Source organism: Anabrus simplex, chromosome 7 (assembly GCF_040414725.1).
Source record: "Anabrus simplex isolate iqAnaSimp1 chromosome 7, ASM4041472v1, whole genome shotgun sequence".
Taxonomy (NCBI): domain Eukaryota; kingdom Metazoa; phylum Arthropoda; class Insecta; order Orthoptera; family Tettigoniidae; genus Anabrus; species Anabrus simplex.
The window spans coordinates 140764745-140783387 of record NC_090271.1 but is presented as its reverse complement, the minus strand read 5'-3'; the positions used below and the strand labels follow the sequence as shown (position 1 = coordinate 140783387).

Sequence of the window (18643 nt, the reverse complement as noted above, 5' to 3'; positions counted from 1 at the left end):
CTATCCCATCGTCGCCATAAGACCTATCTGTGTCGGTAAAGCAGATTATTGTACATATGGGAATATGGGAACGAAAATACTGCTACGTGGACCATAACTCAGGTACTCCCGGGTCGCTCCTGCACTGTTACCAAAGAACTCATTAACACCCAAATGATACTGGTCGTACGATGTCCGAAAGACTCATGTCGCAGTGAGTACTGAGTGGTATAGGGCAGTGGGAGCTTTCACAGGAGACGGCACACGGGAGCTACCGTTCGACAGTCGAAGAACTGTCGGAGCAATCATAGACGATTCCACCCATAAGGAACTCGACCCAATCCCAAACTTCTCCCAGAAACACTCTTGCGTCTGGCTACAGAACTTATTTCCAGCAGGTCGTCATTATTGTATATATTTGTATTATCTGTTTCAAATGAGGTGAGGATGGGTGTTAATGGCATTAATGAGGACGTACTATTAGTGCTGATGGAAGAGGGGCTAGTGTTGTAGGATAAACGTGACATTTTTTTAAAACAGAAACTCTATGAAGAAAATGGAAAATCGGATATAGTCGCTGCGGTTTCCTCAGGTCGTCTCGTCTGTTACCGGATGGGACTCTTGTCTTGTGGCCTCCCTAAGGTCATTGTTTAAGATGGTCTTAAGAACAACACCATATTCCGATTCAGGTACCCGAGGCCACGAAAAGGTCTGCAGCCTGTGGTGACTGGTCACTTACCACGTCTCACAAACGTAAAGTAAGTTAATACAGATTTGACATGAGTCAAATATTCTGACTTTTATTTTTCTGCGAATCTGGGTGGATCTCGAACAACAAAGATGTCGTACTGTATTTCTCTGTTCGACCAATGCCACTGTGTGTGAAATCTCCCTGTCTATATGGCGCAACAGCCTTGGTGGGTCTTGGCCTGTAAAGCGACCGGTGCTCAGCCCGAAGGCCTGCAGTTTGTGAGGTGAGGTGCGGTCACCGCGACGAACCCTCTCAGCCGTCTTTCGGCTTTCCAGACCGGGGACGGCATCTCATCATCAGATTCAGATAAAAATCCCAGATCTGGCTGGGAATCTCCGTGTTAGAGGGAGACACGCTATCCGTACAGCTGGCGTATTTTAGCACATTTAAATATCATCGGGCTGAGCCAGGTCGAACCTGCCACCTTGAGCTCAGAAGGCCAGCGCTCTAACGCCGGCGAGCATAAAACTTCTCGGGCCACACCTGGCCGATGCAGATTAGAAACTAGATCTTAACACTGGGTACTCTTGGAACCTCAGTTGGACTTCCAGATATAACGAAGTAAAAATATTTATGAGAATTAATATAGAGCAATTTGATACGTTACTGCAAAATGTAGTTTGTTAGCGTGTGGCGACGGGAATGTATTTTTCGCGTTAATTTATGTTCAATTTCACGAAAAGGAAACAATTTTTCGCGTTATTTCGCGAAATAGGGCTGACCCCATCGCTTTAATTTCGCGTTAATCATTTACTAAAATTATTCATAAAACGTTTAATTCGTGAAATTTGTGAATTATTTATGTAAAAGATAGATAAATAAAGAGAAACGATACTGATAATTCATTATTCCTTATGTAATCTTGATTAGAACTATAACATATTCCTAATCAAGATTGCATAACACATTATCTTTCCCCCTACACGGCCGTAGCTTTCACCTTATATGACCGTACTATTAAGGGATTTTATAGAACATATACTTCTGTCGAAATGAGAAATCCTTATTCTGTCTTGTTTCCGTTCACACACGTGACACTGGAATATAATCTCAAGATCGTTATTTTCCATCAATTTCGCTGCATTTTCACACTTATCGCAAAATAAGTAAATTTCGCTTTAAACTGGCGTTGTCGCTTTAGTTCGCTGTAATTCGTGAAAACAAAATCACTCATTTATTAACCAGAATTATGATTCCCATGGGACTGAGCAACATGTCCCGCGGTGTGAGAGTGTTCTCTGTGGGTGTAGGTGTAATTGTTCGGGCTAGGAATGAGAAGAAAGCGGCCGTGGTCTCAGCAAAGGTACCACCTCGGCATTTACCCGGTGCTGAAAATGAGAAACCACGGAAAACCATTTCGAGGGTGGCCAAAGGGGGATTCGAACCTACCTGTCTCCCGAGTACAGAGGTGGCAACTGCAACTGGCCGTACCGCAACTCACTGAGCTAAGCTGTTCAGTAAAATTCAGTACTGAAGGTGATAAAATTCAACGAGGAGGCACTGCTATCAGAGAATCTGTACAGTGAAAGTGAAATTACAAGTGGCTTTTCCTTTTATCAACAGGGAAAGACACTGTGGTTGTGCAGTTCGAGGCCATTTTACGTTCACACCTAATTAAAATTTTTACGACACATGCGAACCTTTTCGCACTCGGCATACGTCAACAAGCAGCTATTCAGAGAGGCCGAGCACTCCTATGAAGGGTTGATGGCACCCCCTAACTTAAGAAAATAGAAACGTCCCGCTAAATACTTTAACTGTCTTCGGAGACGCCGAGGTGCCGAAATTTTGTCACGCAGGAGTTATTTTACGTTCCAGTAAATCTACCGACACGAAGCGGACGTATTTGAGCACCTTCAAATAACACCGGACTGAGCTGGGATCGAACCTGCCAAGTTGGGGTCAAGAGGACAGTGCCTTAACCGTCTGAGCCACTCACCCCGGCGCACTCGCATTAAGAAAGTATTCGGCTGGGTTCACTATCTCGGCCATAGGTTATAGTCGTCAGATGTAAACTAGGTTATAGCATCACATGGGGTATGGACAGATTGACTTTGTTTAAATGTCCGCCATCAATTTCAAACTGGCTATTCCCATACAGCATGCTTTTCGACCCAGCATAGACATTTTGCAGAGTGTTATTTTAAATGGGGAGATAGTGGGTTCGAATCCCACTGTCGGCAGCCCAGAAGATGGTTTTTCATGGTTCCAGGTTTTCACACTAGGCATAAACTGGCCACGGCCACTTTCTTTCCACTCCTAGCTCTTTTCTATCCCATCGTTGCCATAAGATCTATCTGTGTCGGTGCGACGTAAAGCAAATCGAATAATAGCTATTTTAAATTGGCCTTCTTCTGCCTGTTACGTTTAAGTCCTTCGCATTAAGTATCAAGAGATTCTCCACTTACCCCAAATTCCATCTTCTGTCATCCTACCATAGCTGAATAAAGGATTCCCGCTCCAGACTTGTGTGTCCTTGCTCCGAATCTTTAAGAAGAGCCGCTCTTTCACTGCGGCCGTCTCTAAACTGTAGCTCTGTCCCCCTGAAAGTACCAGCTCATTTCATTTTCAATTCAAAATCCTATGCACAGCTCCTAGCTGAATCAGAAATGAGGTGAATGTTCATAGTATGGAAACAGCGCCTGCGCACTGCGGTTTACCATGGACGGTAATTCAATGGATGGCATGAATGGAGATAGGATATGAGTGGAATAACTTAACCAGCCGATGGTTGCTGAATCACCGCGAAAACAAAGATTGTAATCGTCAGTAAACAACCTACTGAATTACCACGGTTAACAGGAACTCCACTGGTAATAGTAAATAATACACATTCCTCTGCTATAATATCCAGGGAAACTGCGATAAGGCCATAGAAATAAAAACTACGATAGAAAAAGCACGAGCCATATCATTTAGGACGAGAAATGTTTTTTGCAATAACACTTCCTGAAAATTGAAAGTCATACGTGTTAGATATTATATCTTCTTCACCGAGCTCGATAGCTGCAGTCGCTTAAGTGCGGCCAGTATCCAGTATTCGGGACAGAGTAGGTTCGAACCCCATTGTCGGCAGCCCTGAAAATGGTTTTCCGTGGTTTCCCATTTTCACACCAGACCTTAATTAAGACCACGGCCACTTCCTCCCACTCCTAGTCTTTCCCTGTCCCATCGTCGCCATAAGACCTGTGTCGGTGCGACGTAAAGCATCTAGCAAAAAAATATATATATATACTGTATATATCTTCTTCATCCTACTTTACGTAGTAGAGAGAACCAGTCCTTGACAAACAAACATTAGAAAGGCTTGGAGAATTTAAGGTGTGGGATTATAGACACATACTAATCATAAACTGGCTGTGAAATGTAGAGTGCTGGGACATATGAATTTTTTTTTTTTTTTGCTAGTTGCTTTACGTCGCACCGACACAGATAGGTCTTATGGCGACGATGGGACAGGGAAGGGCTAGGAGTGGGAAGGAAGCGGCCGTGGCCTTAATTAAGGTACAGCCCCAGCATTTGCCTGGTGTGAAAATGGGAAACCACGGAAAACCATTTTCAGGGCTGCCGACTGTGGGGTTCGAACCTACCATCTCCCGAATACTGGATACTGGCCGCACTTAAGCGACTGCAGCTATCGAGCTCAGTGGGACATATGAAGAAACTAAAGGAAGTAGTGAGAACATCAAGAAGAGCAAGTTTGAACATTTAACCCATGTCATGCGACACCCTGAGAAATACAATATCTTGCACATCATCATGCAAGGTAAAATCGAAGACAAGCGAGGTCCCAAAGAAGGACATCTTAGTTAAAGAACATGAAGGAGTGGTATGGACAACCTAGCTTCAAACTGAACCCGAGTAGCAGTCAATAATAAACACCGACGCCGACGTTCGCTAAGCGGATATAGCAAAAGAAGAATATAAAGCGGATGAAAGTGAAATACTCGGAGAAATGGAAAGTATGGTAACGAAGTTTTATAATGATACTGATCAACAAAAAATGACTTTCGACGGATATCTTGGAATCCAACACACGTCCAATTGAAACATGTTGATGCAAACCATTTGTCTCTATCGTCCACCGTTGAGATATACGACATCAACCATTTAGATATAGTTAATATTGTATCAGGCCGGCCCCGTGGTGTAGGGGTAGCGTGCCTTCCTCTTACCCGGAGGCCCCGGGTTCGATTCCCGGCCAGGTCAGGGATTTTTACCTGGACCTGAGGGCTGGTTCGAGGTCCACTCAGCCTACGTGATTAGAATTGAGGAGCTATCTGACGGTGAGATGGCGGCCCCGGTCTAGAAAGCCAAGAATAACGGCCGAGAGGGTTCGTCGTGCTGACCACACGACACCTCGTAATCTGCAGGCCTTCGGGCTGAGCAGCGGTCGCTTGGTAGGCCAAGGCCCTTCAAGGGCTGTAGTGCCATGGGGTTTGGTTTTTTTAAAATATTGTATCAAGGAAACCAACTCAGGTAAAAGTCACTAGAGTACTGACAGCTACATGCAGTACTAATGAATATAGCTTTAGCTTAGTGCAAATGCCCCACATGGCACATATTGTATTTGTCTGTTACATAACCGCACACGTAGCAAAACAGATCTGGTGTTATTATAAAACATCGTTACCATACTTTCCATTTCTCTGAGTATTTTACTTTCATCAGCTTTATATTCTTCTTTTGCTATATCCGCTTAGCGAACGTCGGCGTCGGTGTTTATTATTGACTGCTACTCGGGTTCAGTTTGAAGCTAAATGGGCATTACGGAGGATAAGAAAACTTCTGTACGCCATAATATCCACTGTCACTGAGAATAGAAAAGAAGCAAATGAAAATACCCGGATTTGTATAAAAAAAACAAAAAATAATGACAATAATTTTCAACGAAAGAGAAGATTTTATGGGCATATCTTCTGGATGAATAATGACCGGCTCATCTAAGTTGAGATGGTTCCAAGAGTGTGAGAAAGATCTGAGAGAGATGGGCATTGCGGAGGATAAAATCAATGGCAGGGCGAGCTTCAGAAGGATGAAAAGTCATCACGGTTTTATGCATGAGACGGAGGACCCTTTACCAGAGGAGTGGAAGAAAGCGCTGATCACGGCCTCAAGAGATACTGGCAGGATGTCAAAGCCGGCAGACGAACAAGACACAGACACTGAAAATGAGATTGGTTGTCAACACGCAGTCCATAGAGGCTCAATTTGGAAAACAATTTTTATCGATGAACGCTGTTCCATGAAAAATATAACGTCAACATCTTCAAAACCTGGCGTGACAGGACAAAACGGTTTTCAGATTTGAAATGAGCATGAACATCTGCACTAGAAACTGCAAACATCGTGTCAGATATCTAATCTTGTAAATTAGTGTAATCTGTGATTCATTCATGAAAACTGACTTAAAACCCGACAAGGATTGGATACAATCCTCCGTCCTTATTTCGAACCTTCCCAAACCGTCCCCATACGTTCCTTTAGCCTGGGGTTTCGGTAGATATGGGCGGATTTCCGAATCATATGACATAAAATAAAACGTGGCAATATTGGAACTGTCTGTCACCAGCATCACAACATGTGTAAAAATCAAAAGCAAGTTTAAATTTTAGGCATTAAAGCTAAGCAAATTTCAAGAAAGAAAAACGTTGATATGTTAACCCTACAAGTAGCAAACGTCACAATTATTGAGACTCATTACATGGTTTCATGACTGGCATTTTCGACGCTAAAATAAATAAATAAATAAATAAATAAATGAAATAAATAAATAAATAAATAAATAAATAAATAAATAAATAATAACAACAACAACTTCGTGTGTAGCCCTTGTAAGACCAGCCCTCTGACAAAGGTGGGTGGCGTCTCTCGTATATCGGAAACTGAATGTAAGTGTGGTCGAGGATAATGTTGTATATGATGTTGACTGCAGGAATGTTCGGGACGGCCAAAAACACCCTGCCCCCAAGCCAAGATAATTAACCGTTTACGAATAAAATCCCATGATCCAGCCGGAAACTGAACCGGGGACCCCAACACCCGAATCTCAAGACGGTGAACACTTAGCCATGGAGCTGGACATTTATGACTTGTCAACATAGAGCTAGGTTGCTATGTGTCAGCACTCATTTCAGTATTGCTTTTGACATCTTATGGACTATTTTTGACAGTAAAAAATGTTGTCTCCCGTTTATTCGTGTTATCAGCCATGATCGTTAAGGCTTCAAATCTATATGGTCCGACACCGTGGTTAGCCGGTTCGACTCCCATTGTTGGAAAAAAAGAGTCATCAGAACGTTGGCCGGCAGGGTAGGAGACGTGGACAATTTCTAATCACTAGTTTGTGTGCCAAAAGCCTGGATTAAATTCCAAACCTCTCCAGTGTTCATATGGAGGGAGGGCAAATGACGCTGTTGATGGTGATTCGTCCGTCGGATAGAGATGCTAAAACTTGGGCAGACTGCTTGGGAGTGAACGATGTGCAGACACCGGGCTTCACCCTCTACCTCATTATCATCACCTCCCCCTCTCCCAGACGCGCAGGTCACCCATGGGAGTCAAACAGAGCTACACCTACACGGTGTGTAAGTATAAGGTTGCGTAAACAGTAGAACTGTATGCCTTAGATGCTTTTGTAGCACTCGCATTTCTTCTACGTATTTTCTACATTACGGAAGGAGTGCAGGGCGTTTCCCTATATGTGGTCCCACCTATCCCCTTAGGGTGGGGAATGAAAACGTTCAACAGAACAAGAAAGGGGCGCAATGCGTTTGTAGACAATAGTGACATAAATCATGCTTTAGAATTTGACAGGAAATCAGATTTTTCCAACTACTACAGATACTACAGATGTTCAGTCCAAGATCATTTTCTCGACGAAATTTGTGTAACACTGTCTGCGGAAATAATATATTTGTAAGTCTCACATTTTCATGTTTGAAACTTGCGAACATTTCTGTGGAGAAAGAATTCACATTTAACATTCCGAAATGTCAAAACCAACTTCTTCATCGATTGGGATTTGTAAGAAAGTACTTCATGATAGTATTGTTGGCATGTTGAGGCGCATTCTGCAATCCCCCGACACAATTCAATCACACTTAGGAACATTGCAATGGAGTTCGACACGCTGGAAGATGACATCAGATTGAAATTTTGAAGTTGTTACACAGTCTGCCTGAATGACACCACTATATTATTATTATTATTATTATTATTATTATTATTATTATTATTATTATTATTATTATTATTTCCAGAATTATGTATTCGCAGTGTGTGTTTCAATGTATGTGCGATTTTCGAAATGAACTCATGTCCGTGTAGTTCGGATTCTTTTCTTTTTTTGCTAGGGGCTTTACGTCGCACCGACACAGATAGGTCTTATGGCGACGATGGGATAGGAAAGGCCTAGGAGTTGGAAGGAAGCGGCCGTGGCCTTAATTAAGGTACAGCCCCAGCATTTGCCTGGTGTGAAAATAGGAAACCACGGAAAACCATCTTCAGGGCTGCCGATAGTGGGATTCGAACCTACTATCTCCCGGATGCAAGCTCACAGCCGCGCGCCTCTACACGCACGGAGTTCGGATTCTGTGTGAAACTGTAATAATAATAATAATAATAATAATAATAATAATAATAATAATAATAATAATAATAATAATAATAATAATAATAATGAACATCCACAGTCTGTTTCCAGTCATTCGACCGGGTCAGGTATGGAATGAATGAAGCCCCGATCTAGCGGCGACGATAGGAATTGTGCCGGCTGCCGAAGCCTGTCGCACTCCTCTGGGGCAGTGATTAATGAATAACAGATGAAATGAAAGGACATTGGAGAGTGTTGCTGGAATGAAATATGACAGGGAAAACCGGAGTACCAGGAGAAAAACCTGTCCCGCCTCCGCTTTGTCCAGCACAAATCTCACATGGAGTGACCGGAATTTGAACCATGGAACCCAGCGGTGAGAGGCCGGCGCGCTGCCGCCTAAGCCACGGAGACTAATAATAATAATAATAATAATAATAATTAGGCCTAATCGTTATTTGCTTTACGTCTCACTAACCAGGCCTACATTTTTACGGTTTTCGGTGACGCCAAATAACTGTCAAAATGCCAGTAAGAATAAAATAATTCACGTCGTATATCTGTTTTCCCTTTACCTGTTGTTGCCTACGATGATTAGGTCTTAAAATATTTAAGTATCTGGAATGGCAGTCCTATAGATTATCTTTTACCCACCGAATGTCGGTCAAAAGACAATTCACTGATCTACGCGTTTAATCTCCATTCAGCGAAGCAATTACGCCCGCCTTGATCTTATTCCGCCTCCTGCCAGGACACGTGGCGATATAATCACATGATATGGGAAGCCCGGAGCTACCGCTGTGATGCTTACCAATCCGCCAGATCGATACGCAATTGTTACAGATGGAAAAACTTGGTTTGGCGAATTGAATAGAAATGAAGTCAGTGTAACGGAACGAGCCAAATCCCGTCAGCTCTTTTCAGCTGTGTACATTCTCACGGTTGTTGCTGCCTCGCTGGCTGGATGGATGGATGGATTGATGGCGTAGCGCCTCTGATGGGGCGTGCATTCACTCACAGCGCTATTACCCGACAACCAAGAGGTTTCCTAGATCTTTTTTTGAAAAGTCAAATTTATAACGACTGGCTGAGCACTGCACCAAGCACAACTTTATACAGTGAAAGATTTCAAGGCGAGAATTTTAAAACACATTTATTTTCTTTCGATAATAGTTCCACCTGACTTCATGAGAGGATCAGTAAATCTAAACTGTGTATTTCGATACCAAACCAAAACAAATTTCGGTTACTTGAACGAATCGTATCAATGAAATTTCATTTGTAATTTTTGTCCTAACTGGAGAATAATAATTGCTTTCACGCAAATCAACAGTAAAATTAGCAGTAAATAAACAAATACCATTATTACTAGAGACATATAGATACGTAATCCACTCTAGACACGACTCTCTTCTGTGTCATTCCGCTTCATCGTGTCGTCTTTTGTTTTCTTCCTCGTGTCCAGGACTAGCACCGACGAATGGAAGTGCTATGTCTGTAAATTCTTGATATCATTGTCCATCATGACTAGCGCGGGCAATTCAAACGAGAAAATGGAGGTGAAAAGTATATCGTAAATTAAAAAAATATTGTATTTGAAAGAAAAGTACCATGATCCTTGGACCAATAATTATATTTAGGGGTTTCAGTAAGGATGTAAAAGAGAGGGCATATAAGTCTCTGGTAAAACCCCAACTAGAGTATGGTTCCAGTGTATGGGACTCTCACCAGGATTACTTGATTCCAGAACTAGAAAAAAAATCCAAAGAAAAGCAGCTCGATTTGTTCTGGGTAATTTCCGACAGAAGAGTAGCGTTTCAAAAAATAATGCTAAGTTTGGGCTGGAGAGACTTGGGAGAAAGGAGACGAGCTGCTCGTCTAAGTGGTATGTTCCGAACAGTGGAGAGATGGCGTGGAATGACATCAGTAGACGAATCAGTTTGAGTGGCGTCTTTAAAAGTGATTAAGATCACAATATGATAAAGCTGGAATTCAAGAGGACAAATTGGGACAAATATTCGCTTATAGGAAGGGGAGTTAGGGATTGGAATAACTTACCAAGAGAGATGTTCAGTAAATTTCCAATTTCTTTGCGATCATTTAAGAAAAGGCTAGGAAAACAACAGATAGGGAATCTGCCACCTGGGCGACTGCCCTAAATGCAGATCAGTAGTGACGGATTAATTTATGCACAGATCTACCGACACGAGCTTTGCAGATTTCCAGCTTCCCATGAACGACAACTCTTCACATACCATCGAACTCAAGTAGGATCAAACCCACTTCCGGGTTTGAAATTTGGAGCTCAGCATAAGAACCCAAGTGTAAACATTTCTTTCACCCAGTGGAGGAGTAATTTTTCCAAGGCGATGACATATAGCTTTCATGGGCTTACCAGTTTCCTGAAAGTCCTAATTTTATCCGCCCTCACTCAATACAAGATGGCGGACACAATTTGCCAGACGAGCTAGAAAATTGAAAGTTGGCAAAATTATTACTTTTGCCTGTAGCCAAAAGAAAAATTCCAAGATGTTCAAATGTGTAACTTTCTGGCACCGAAAACCATCGAAATATGGAGGCAATTTTAATTAAGGTGCATACCTTCGTTACGGAGTAATTGGTGGTTAAACGGTAAGTCGTATCACAAAACAGATAGCACAATCGTTGCTCAATTTGGAGAGATCTATACCTTTGGTCCTATGACTTTCTGTCGTATCCTATCTAGATCCCTTATACGTTAGATAGAGCTGCTTTTCTCTATTGTATCTGAAGTTTGTAATGTTTACGCGTATATTTTTATAGATTGCCAGGATTGCCTTTGTAATCAAAACTCCCAATTTCGATGGTGACTGACGGTAGGCAAGTGTGGCTGCCATTATAATTAAAACTCCCCAACTGGATTGTGACTGGCATTAGAAAAAGGGGCCTGTCATTATGAAATCTACACAACTCGATTGTAGTAGGAAGTCCCGAACGTGATCTGCCACTATCATAAAAACTCCCCAACGCTTACCTTACATTGGAAATAACGTGGTGTATCTCGCATGCCGCTAAGAGACATGCAATTTAATAAAATCTTACTCACTGGGTGTATAGTAATTAATGTAGAAATCCATATACAATGTTGAATACCGTAGCGAAGCACAGGTACATTTACTAGTATTTTAAAAAATAAGAAGGTACTCGGATATTTGTCTGCAATTTGAAAGTGATGAGAGTTCCTAGCCGCCCTCACTCATGCAGATTGTATCCAGAGTCAGTGAACTTTACACCCCTACATTCCTCGCGGATGAGCATTTGGAAGTTATAATAATATTTCAGTCATCTGCGGGACTCGATTGTGGTCTCGCAACCAAATAAAATGGAATATGGGTACATAAGCACTCCACTAACATGTATTTTACTTCAGATCAACTGAAGAGAATTCGCCCAGTTGTAGCCTAACCGACTAAAGCAGCAAAATCTTGTACTGGGGGACGACCACGGGGGCGCTCTGTCTCTTCCGAAATACCTTCGGACGCGCACCATACCCAGTACTTATTTGCTAATATCTCCGAGAGACTAAACCTCTGAACTGCCACACCAAGGACATCATCAAATACGATGAGGCGATGTTGCTTCCATGGCCTAACACACGAAGTTTATATAGCGGTGAAGGCCCCGCCCCGCAGCCACCCGTGGCGACCATCCAGAAGTCGGTGCGCTTTGTCGCCTCCGGAATCCTTTCGGACGCACACCTGACCTCGAATAACAAGTACAGTGAACAACTCGGTAAGCGTCCATAGTGGTGATGGCACCTCCCCGCCAATACCCGTGGCTAGTGATGGGTCGCGTGATGTAAAGCTCTCGATGCATTCTGAGCAAGCGATGCAGTACGTGCCTCATAATGCTATCTCGATGTCGTATAGTGACGTCAGGCACATGAGCTCTTTGTCTCGAGGCAGTGATGGGAAACGTATCGAGAGCTCAAGATGCATTTCGAGCAACTGATGCCGTCCCAGACCAACTACTTGTGCAGTCCATGACTCGTAATCCTATCTCGTAGTTTGAATCAGGACATCATGCGCATGCGGTGTGTTATCCCTCTAATATACTTCGCCTGCTGATCAACTAATGACGATACGTCCACTTCTATATAATCTACTCGCAGTCAACTTATATACCGGCACTGTCCGCTTCCATGGCTAAATGGTTAGCGTGGTGGTCGTTGGTCGAAGGGCACACGGGTTCGATTCTCGGCTAGGTGGGATATTTTAACCGTCATTGATTAGTTCCTATGGTTCGGGGACTGGGTATGTGAAATAAAGAGTAATGAAGAGAGTGACGTATTCTTAAGATTTAATTGAAACTATTTCTTTTACGACGCATCGAATAGTGTAATAATTTGAACAGAAAGGATAATATATACCGGTAATGGCATAAAGATACCGGTATATATGTGCATGTATCTGAAAAGGGACTCGTTCTCGGATTAAGTCTCCTTATGGAATATCGATACTTTTATATAAGTATGGTAACAAATAGATCGTTTCCATGAAAAGGACCATTCAAGATCAGCTACAATATTATGAGACCTGAAGGCACATGTAGAGGATAAAGCAGAACTCCATCGACAAACTTTCGGAAATTGTTCAGGAAAACCTTCTGTGTATATTGGTACAAGGGACCCGTGGTCTCCAGTGGCTCGTTATAGAGTAGAACCGGTAATTGAATTATGATTTATTCGGTTTCATTACCGCAAACATTATTTCTGTGAAAATACCTTCACAAGAGAGAAAAGGCCTGCAATATTCAATAACCAAAACGTAAAACACGATACAAGGGCGCCCATACCCGAGGGCAAGGTGGGGCCACGCCCCCCCCCCAATCGCTCTCAGGGAAAGGAAAAAATCTAGTCGAATCAGGTGTTTCTTTTTCAAGAAAATGATTTAAAAGTCAGTATTACGTAGAAGCGATAATACTGTTCCCCACCAACAGGCAGGGGATACCGTGGGTTATTCTACCACAGAATAAAAGTCGCCATTTACCTTCCAAAATATTAAAAATCCTACGTACCCCAAGGTCTGCAGCCCCCCCCCCCCTTACAAACTGTCATATGGGCGCTGATGACATGATAATGCGATAACCCGCTGTCGAAACACTTTTATCACAGTGTACTGTTTTAAAGGTAACAATCCCATGTCGTTGGCTTCCAGCACGTTAAAGAACTCCTGCGGGACATAATACCCACACCCCGGAGTCTGTCAAGAACTATCATTTAGGACGGACGTAAAACAAATTATTATTATTATTATTATTATTAATATTATTATTTTCAGTGCAATACAGATAAAAAGCTAACTGATCTGATGATATGGTCACGAGGTAATCAGGTTTGTTTACATTATGATTGATTTATATTGCTTGTGTTCAAGTGGAAGAGATTTTATTATCTATTGGTTATTTTGTATATTCAGTAATGTTACAGTTACTTCTATTAGCGATTTGGTTGTTTCTGCACGAACAGGCGTGTGTTTGGAAGCCGAAACTCCGATTGCAAAACAAAAACAAACAAAAATATATGAAGAGAAGATTCGAACTTTAGACAAAACGTAGCGGAGGATAATACCCTCCGATGCTATTTAGCCAACTGAGCCATGCTGACAGCTCGTGCTCGACGTTTGCTAACCATTTCTGTTTCTACCATATTCGTCCTGGCTGAGGTCGAATTGAACCATGCCTCGAGATGAATCGAGAGTAGTGACGTTAGTCTCGAATATCTCGAACGAGAGTTTTGCCCATCACTCGCCTCCGGAATCCTTTCGGACGCACACCGCCCCTCGTTATTCTCCACCAGAATACAGAATTTTGCCTTCTTATATAAAATGAATGCGGACTGCACAGAAAGCGACCTATTGAACACTAACATGTCTCTGTCTTGTTTTATTGTTAACCGTGAAACATCGAATTTGTTCTGACTTTAGAGCAGAATCAAAGCTTCTCCTAATCCTACAATTTCCTATGAGAACTTTGTAATATATATAACTATAAGGAGTAACGTCGTAAGAACCAAAAACTCAGTATATCCCCTGTATTGTATTGTTTACCATCAGAGAAGTGGTGATTTAGGCAGTGAAATACTCTCCTGTCAGTCCATCCTGAGCATATGTACATTTTAGAATATCTAGCGTCACTATCTCATTCATGTCGATTATGCATCACGCTCAATTGATGTAATATTCTACATCTCAAGTATTACAAGCTGTATTATTTGCACAATGATTTATTTATTTATTTATTTATTTATTTGCTAGTTGCTTTACGTCGCACCGACACAGATAGGTCTTGTGGCGACGATGGGACAGGAAAGGGCTAGGAGTGGGAAGGAAGCGGCCGTAGCCTTAATTAAGGTACACTCCCAGCATTTGCCTGGTGTGAAAATGGGAAACCATTTTCAGGGCTGCCGACAGTGGGGTTCGAACCTACTATCTCCCGAATACTGGATACTGGCCGCACTTAAGCGACTGCAGCTATCGAGCTCGGCCAATAATATTTTTGCGGCAATAATAGGTTAGAATGTTTCCTTAGAAACAGTTTCGATATTGCAAACTTTGAAAAACCACGTCGTAACTATTTTAAATTATTCAGACCACTGCATTCACCATGTACAGGTCGTAGTATGGCTTTCATGGGCCCCAACGTCCACACACATCTGTCTCATATAGTCGAAATAGCTAAAAGAAATGTAGGCTTACCCAACTCCTAATATCACATGCAATCGTCTTTCATGTTCACGCCCTTCGTGTCTCTGATCTTCGTTTGGCCGATATCATCATTTTCTAAGTTTTGGACGATTAGCGTTAATAGAGGATGGGGGTACGTGAACGTGAATGAATCGTGTTTTCCTAAATGGAAGATAATGATTGCTTTTACGCAAATTAAGAGTAAATTAGCGGTAAATTAATGAATGAAAATGTATTGCAGCCGAATGGCGAATTTGTATATTTACAACTAATACATTCTTCTTCTTCTTTTCCTGCCGCTTTTCCCACACCCGTGGGGTCGCGGGTGCGAACTGTGTCGCACATGTGGATTTGGCCCTGTTTTACGGCCGGATGCCCTTCCTGACGCCAACCCTCTATGGAGGGATGTAAGCACTATTGCGTGTTTCTGTGGTGGTTGGTAGTGTAGTATGTTGTCTGAATATGATGAGGAGAGTGTTGGGACGGACATATACACCCAGTCCCCGAGCCAGAAGAATTAATCAGAAGCGATTAAAATCCCCGACCCGGCCGGGAATCGAACCCGGGACCCTCTGAACCGAAGGCCAGTACGCTGACCATTCAGCCAACGAGTCGGACTTACAACTAATACATTAATACCGAGAAATTATTTATACAGCATTTAATAATATTAAGATGTCCGACTCGTTGGCTGAACGGTCAGCGTACTGGCCTTCGGTTCAGAGGGTCCCGGGTTCGATTCTCGGCCGGGTCGGGGATTCCAATGGCACGGGGGCTGGGTGTATGTGTTGTCTTCATCATCATTTCATCCTCATCACGACGCGCAGGTCGCCTACGGGAGTCAAATAGAAAGACCTGCACTTGGCGAGCCGAACCCTTCCTGGGATATCCCGGCACTAAAAGCCATACGACATTTCATTTCAATATTAAGATACTATAATTAGGTCTCTCTTCTGTACTCAGTCACTGTTTGGTTCCTTTCTTTCATACCTCTATGTGACAGCGCTCATATTAATTAATAAATACCATTATTACTAGAGAAATATACACATACATACATTACGACTATGAATTCTACGTCACAGCGCTTCAGTATGTCTTTTGTTCATGTAACACTCCTGTATGTGAAGTCTTTGCTCACTTAACTTCTTTGAACTCTTTCGCTTTGCTTTGCTTTGCTTGATGTTACTTGGTGGGGCGAGTTGTTGACTTATGTCCATACCTAATCAATTAATATAATTATTGATCCAAGGATGATGCTATTTTTCTTTCAACAACAATATTTTTTGTATTATTTACGATATAGTTTTCACCTCCATTTTCTCGCGTGAATTGCACGCGCTAGTCATGATGGACAAAGATATCAAGAATTTACAGACATAGCACTTCCATTCGTCGGTGTAGCCCTGGAACTCAGGAAGGAAACAAAAGACGGCACGATGAAGCGGAATGATACAGAAGAGAGTCTTGTGTAGAGTGGATTACGTATCTATATGTCTCTAGTAAGAATGGTATTTATTAATTTACCGTTAATTTTACTGTTGATTTGCGCGAAAGCAAATGTTATCCTCCATCGAGGACAAAATTACAATGAAATTTTATGGAGATGATTCGCCCACGTAGCTGGACTGTTGGGTGCGTGCGATAAGATATGTTTGGGAGGCATTTGAGATGTGGTACTGGAGGAGGATGGAAAAGATCTCGACGACACTAAGGCTTACAAACGAAGAAATTCTTACAAGAACAGGTGAGAATATATCTACTACCAACAGTAGAGACACATTACTTAGCCATCTAAAACCCCAAACCTCATGGCACTACAGCCTTTGGCCTACCAAGCGACCGCTGCTCAGCTCTGCAGATTACGAGGTGTCGTGTGGTTAGCACGACGAATCCTCTTGGCCGTTATTCTTGAGTTTCTAGACCGGGGCCGCTATCTCATCGTCAGATAGCTCCTCAGTTCTAATCACGTAGGCTGAATGGACCTCGAACCGCCCTCAGGTCCAAGTAAAAATCCCTGACCTGGCAGGGAATCGCACCCGGGGCCTCCGGGTGAGAGGCAGGCACGCTACCCCTGCACCACGCGGCCGGCAATTAGCCATCTCCACAGGCACAATAGTTTTATAGTTAACTAGGCAACCTTCGGTATATCTACACTCTCAAACTATTTTCTTTAATGAAGGTTTAGTCACTGTCAAATCTTCGGGTTTCGAAGGATATTACAAGGACCATGTAATATGTTCCTATCCGAGACACGAATGCTGCATTTTTTAAATCCCTACATTTTTCAAATGTTTCATTCTCTTTGGAATGACCTAAGTAACCGTTTATAGTGCTCGGAAGAAAGTAAATTCCAATTCTTGAACTTAACCGTGCTATGTCCTAAAGATATGATAGTTTCTCTGTTGGCAACAGTATCATTCATAAGATCTAGCAGTATATTTGAAAACACAGATCGTACAGGTATGGTATGAAGACAAAAAGTAAAATGAAAATGGGATGCACCTTATGTCCAAATACAACATTCACATTGGTCTCATCTGAATGTATGGAAGAGAGGATTATGGAAATGTGGGGCTACCAGCCATCGCGTGCGTGCGTGTGTGCGTGCGAGTGGGTGTGTAGAGGGATATCGATGTCCAGCCACAGAAGTGCCATTCCTTGTTCCACTCGCCGTGTGTACACATTGGCTATCATGAGCAGATAATACGAACCTCATTGCTTCAGCACAGCTGGCTGCATCTTAGATAATTGCTCCTAGTACATAGCACTACAGAGCTGTAGACTACAGGTAACAGCGTGAAAACGTGAGTTGGTACACATGTACGGAGCTCAGCCTCGCTACTGACAGTGGTAAAAATTCTCTGTATTTAAACGTGTCTACAAATTCTGTAGACAATATAAGGTCTTCTTCTACCATTTTTGCCACGTCTGTGGGGTCGCGGATGCGAACAGGTTGCACATGTGGATTTGGCCCTGTTTTACGACCGGATGCCCTTCCTGACACCAACCCTTATGTGGAGGGGTGTAATCACTATTGCGTGTTTCTGTGGTAGTTGGTAGTGTGATGTGTTGTCTGAATATTAAGAGGAGAGTGTTGTGACAAACACCCAGTCTCAGAGGCAGAATAATTAATCACACGCGATTAAAATCCCCGAGCTGGCCGGTCCGGGACCGAACTCGGGACCCTCTGAACCGGAGGCCTCAACGCTGACCGTTCAGCCAAGGAGTCGGACAAATAGAAGTAATTTAATGGTATCAGTTAATTATTCAGGTCAATCTGATAACTTATCGCTGAGGCCCTTTGCTAATGTGATGTGTGATCTTGCAGCTTGATTTCAATTCTATTAGTCGTTCACTCTGCGAACTTACTCTCGCCATTCTAGTTGAGCCTGGTTCAGTTCAGTATGAACGACGTCGATTTTTTCCCTTCGCTACCTCGAGATCTTGGTTCATTTGACCTTGTGTTCTGGTTATAATACTCAGCAATTCATTTAACTATGTTCACTTCTCCATTATTTGCTCGAAATGAATTTGAGGTCTCTGTTCGCAAGTATTGGACTTTCCCTTTTACTTCTAGGATTTCCTGCTTGATTA

General features: G+C 42.6%; 1 protein-coding gene across 3 annotated transcripts in view; it reads right to left on the bottom strand.

Annotated features, from left to right (window-relative positions):
• The window catches only part of LOC136876976 (homeobox protein OTX2), a 536701-nt gene that overhangs the window by 49274 nt on the left and 468784 nt on the right, over positions 1 to 18643 (bottom strand). The window contains exon 3 of one of the 3 annotated variants that reach the window (XM_067150749.2): positions 3139 to 3273. The exons of the other annotated variants lie outside the window; for them this stretch is intronic. Within the exon in view, the coding sequence (XP_067006850.1) occupies positions 3139 to 3273 (135 nt within the window). The remainder of the gene's footprint in view (positions 1 to 3138; positions 3274 to 18643) is intronic. 3 annotated transcript variants of the gene reach the window in all.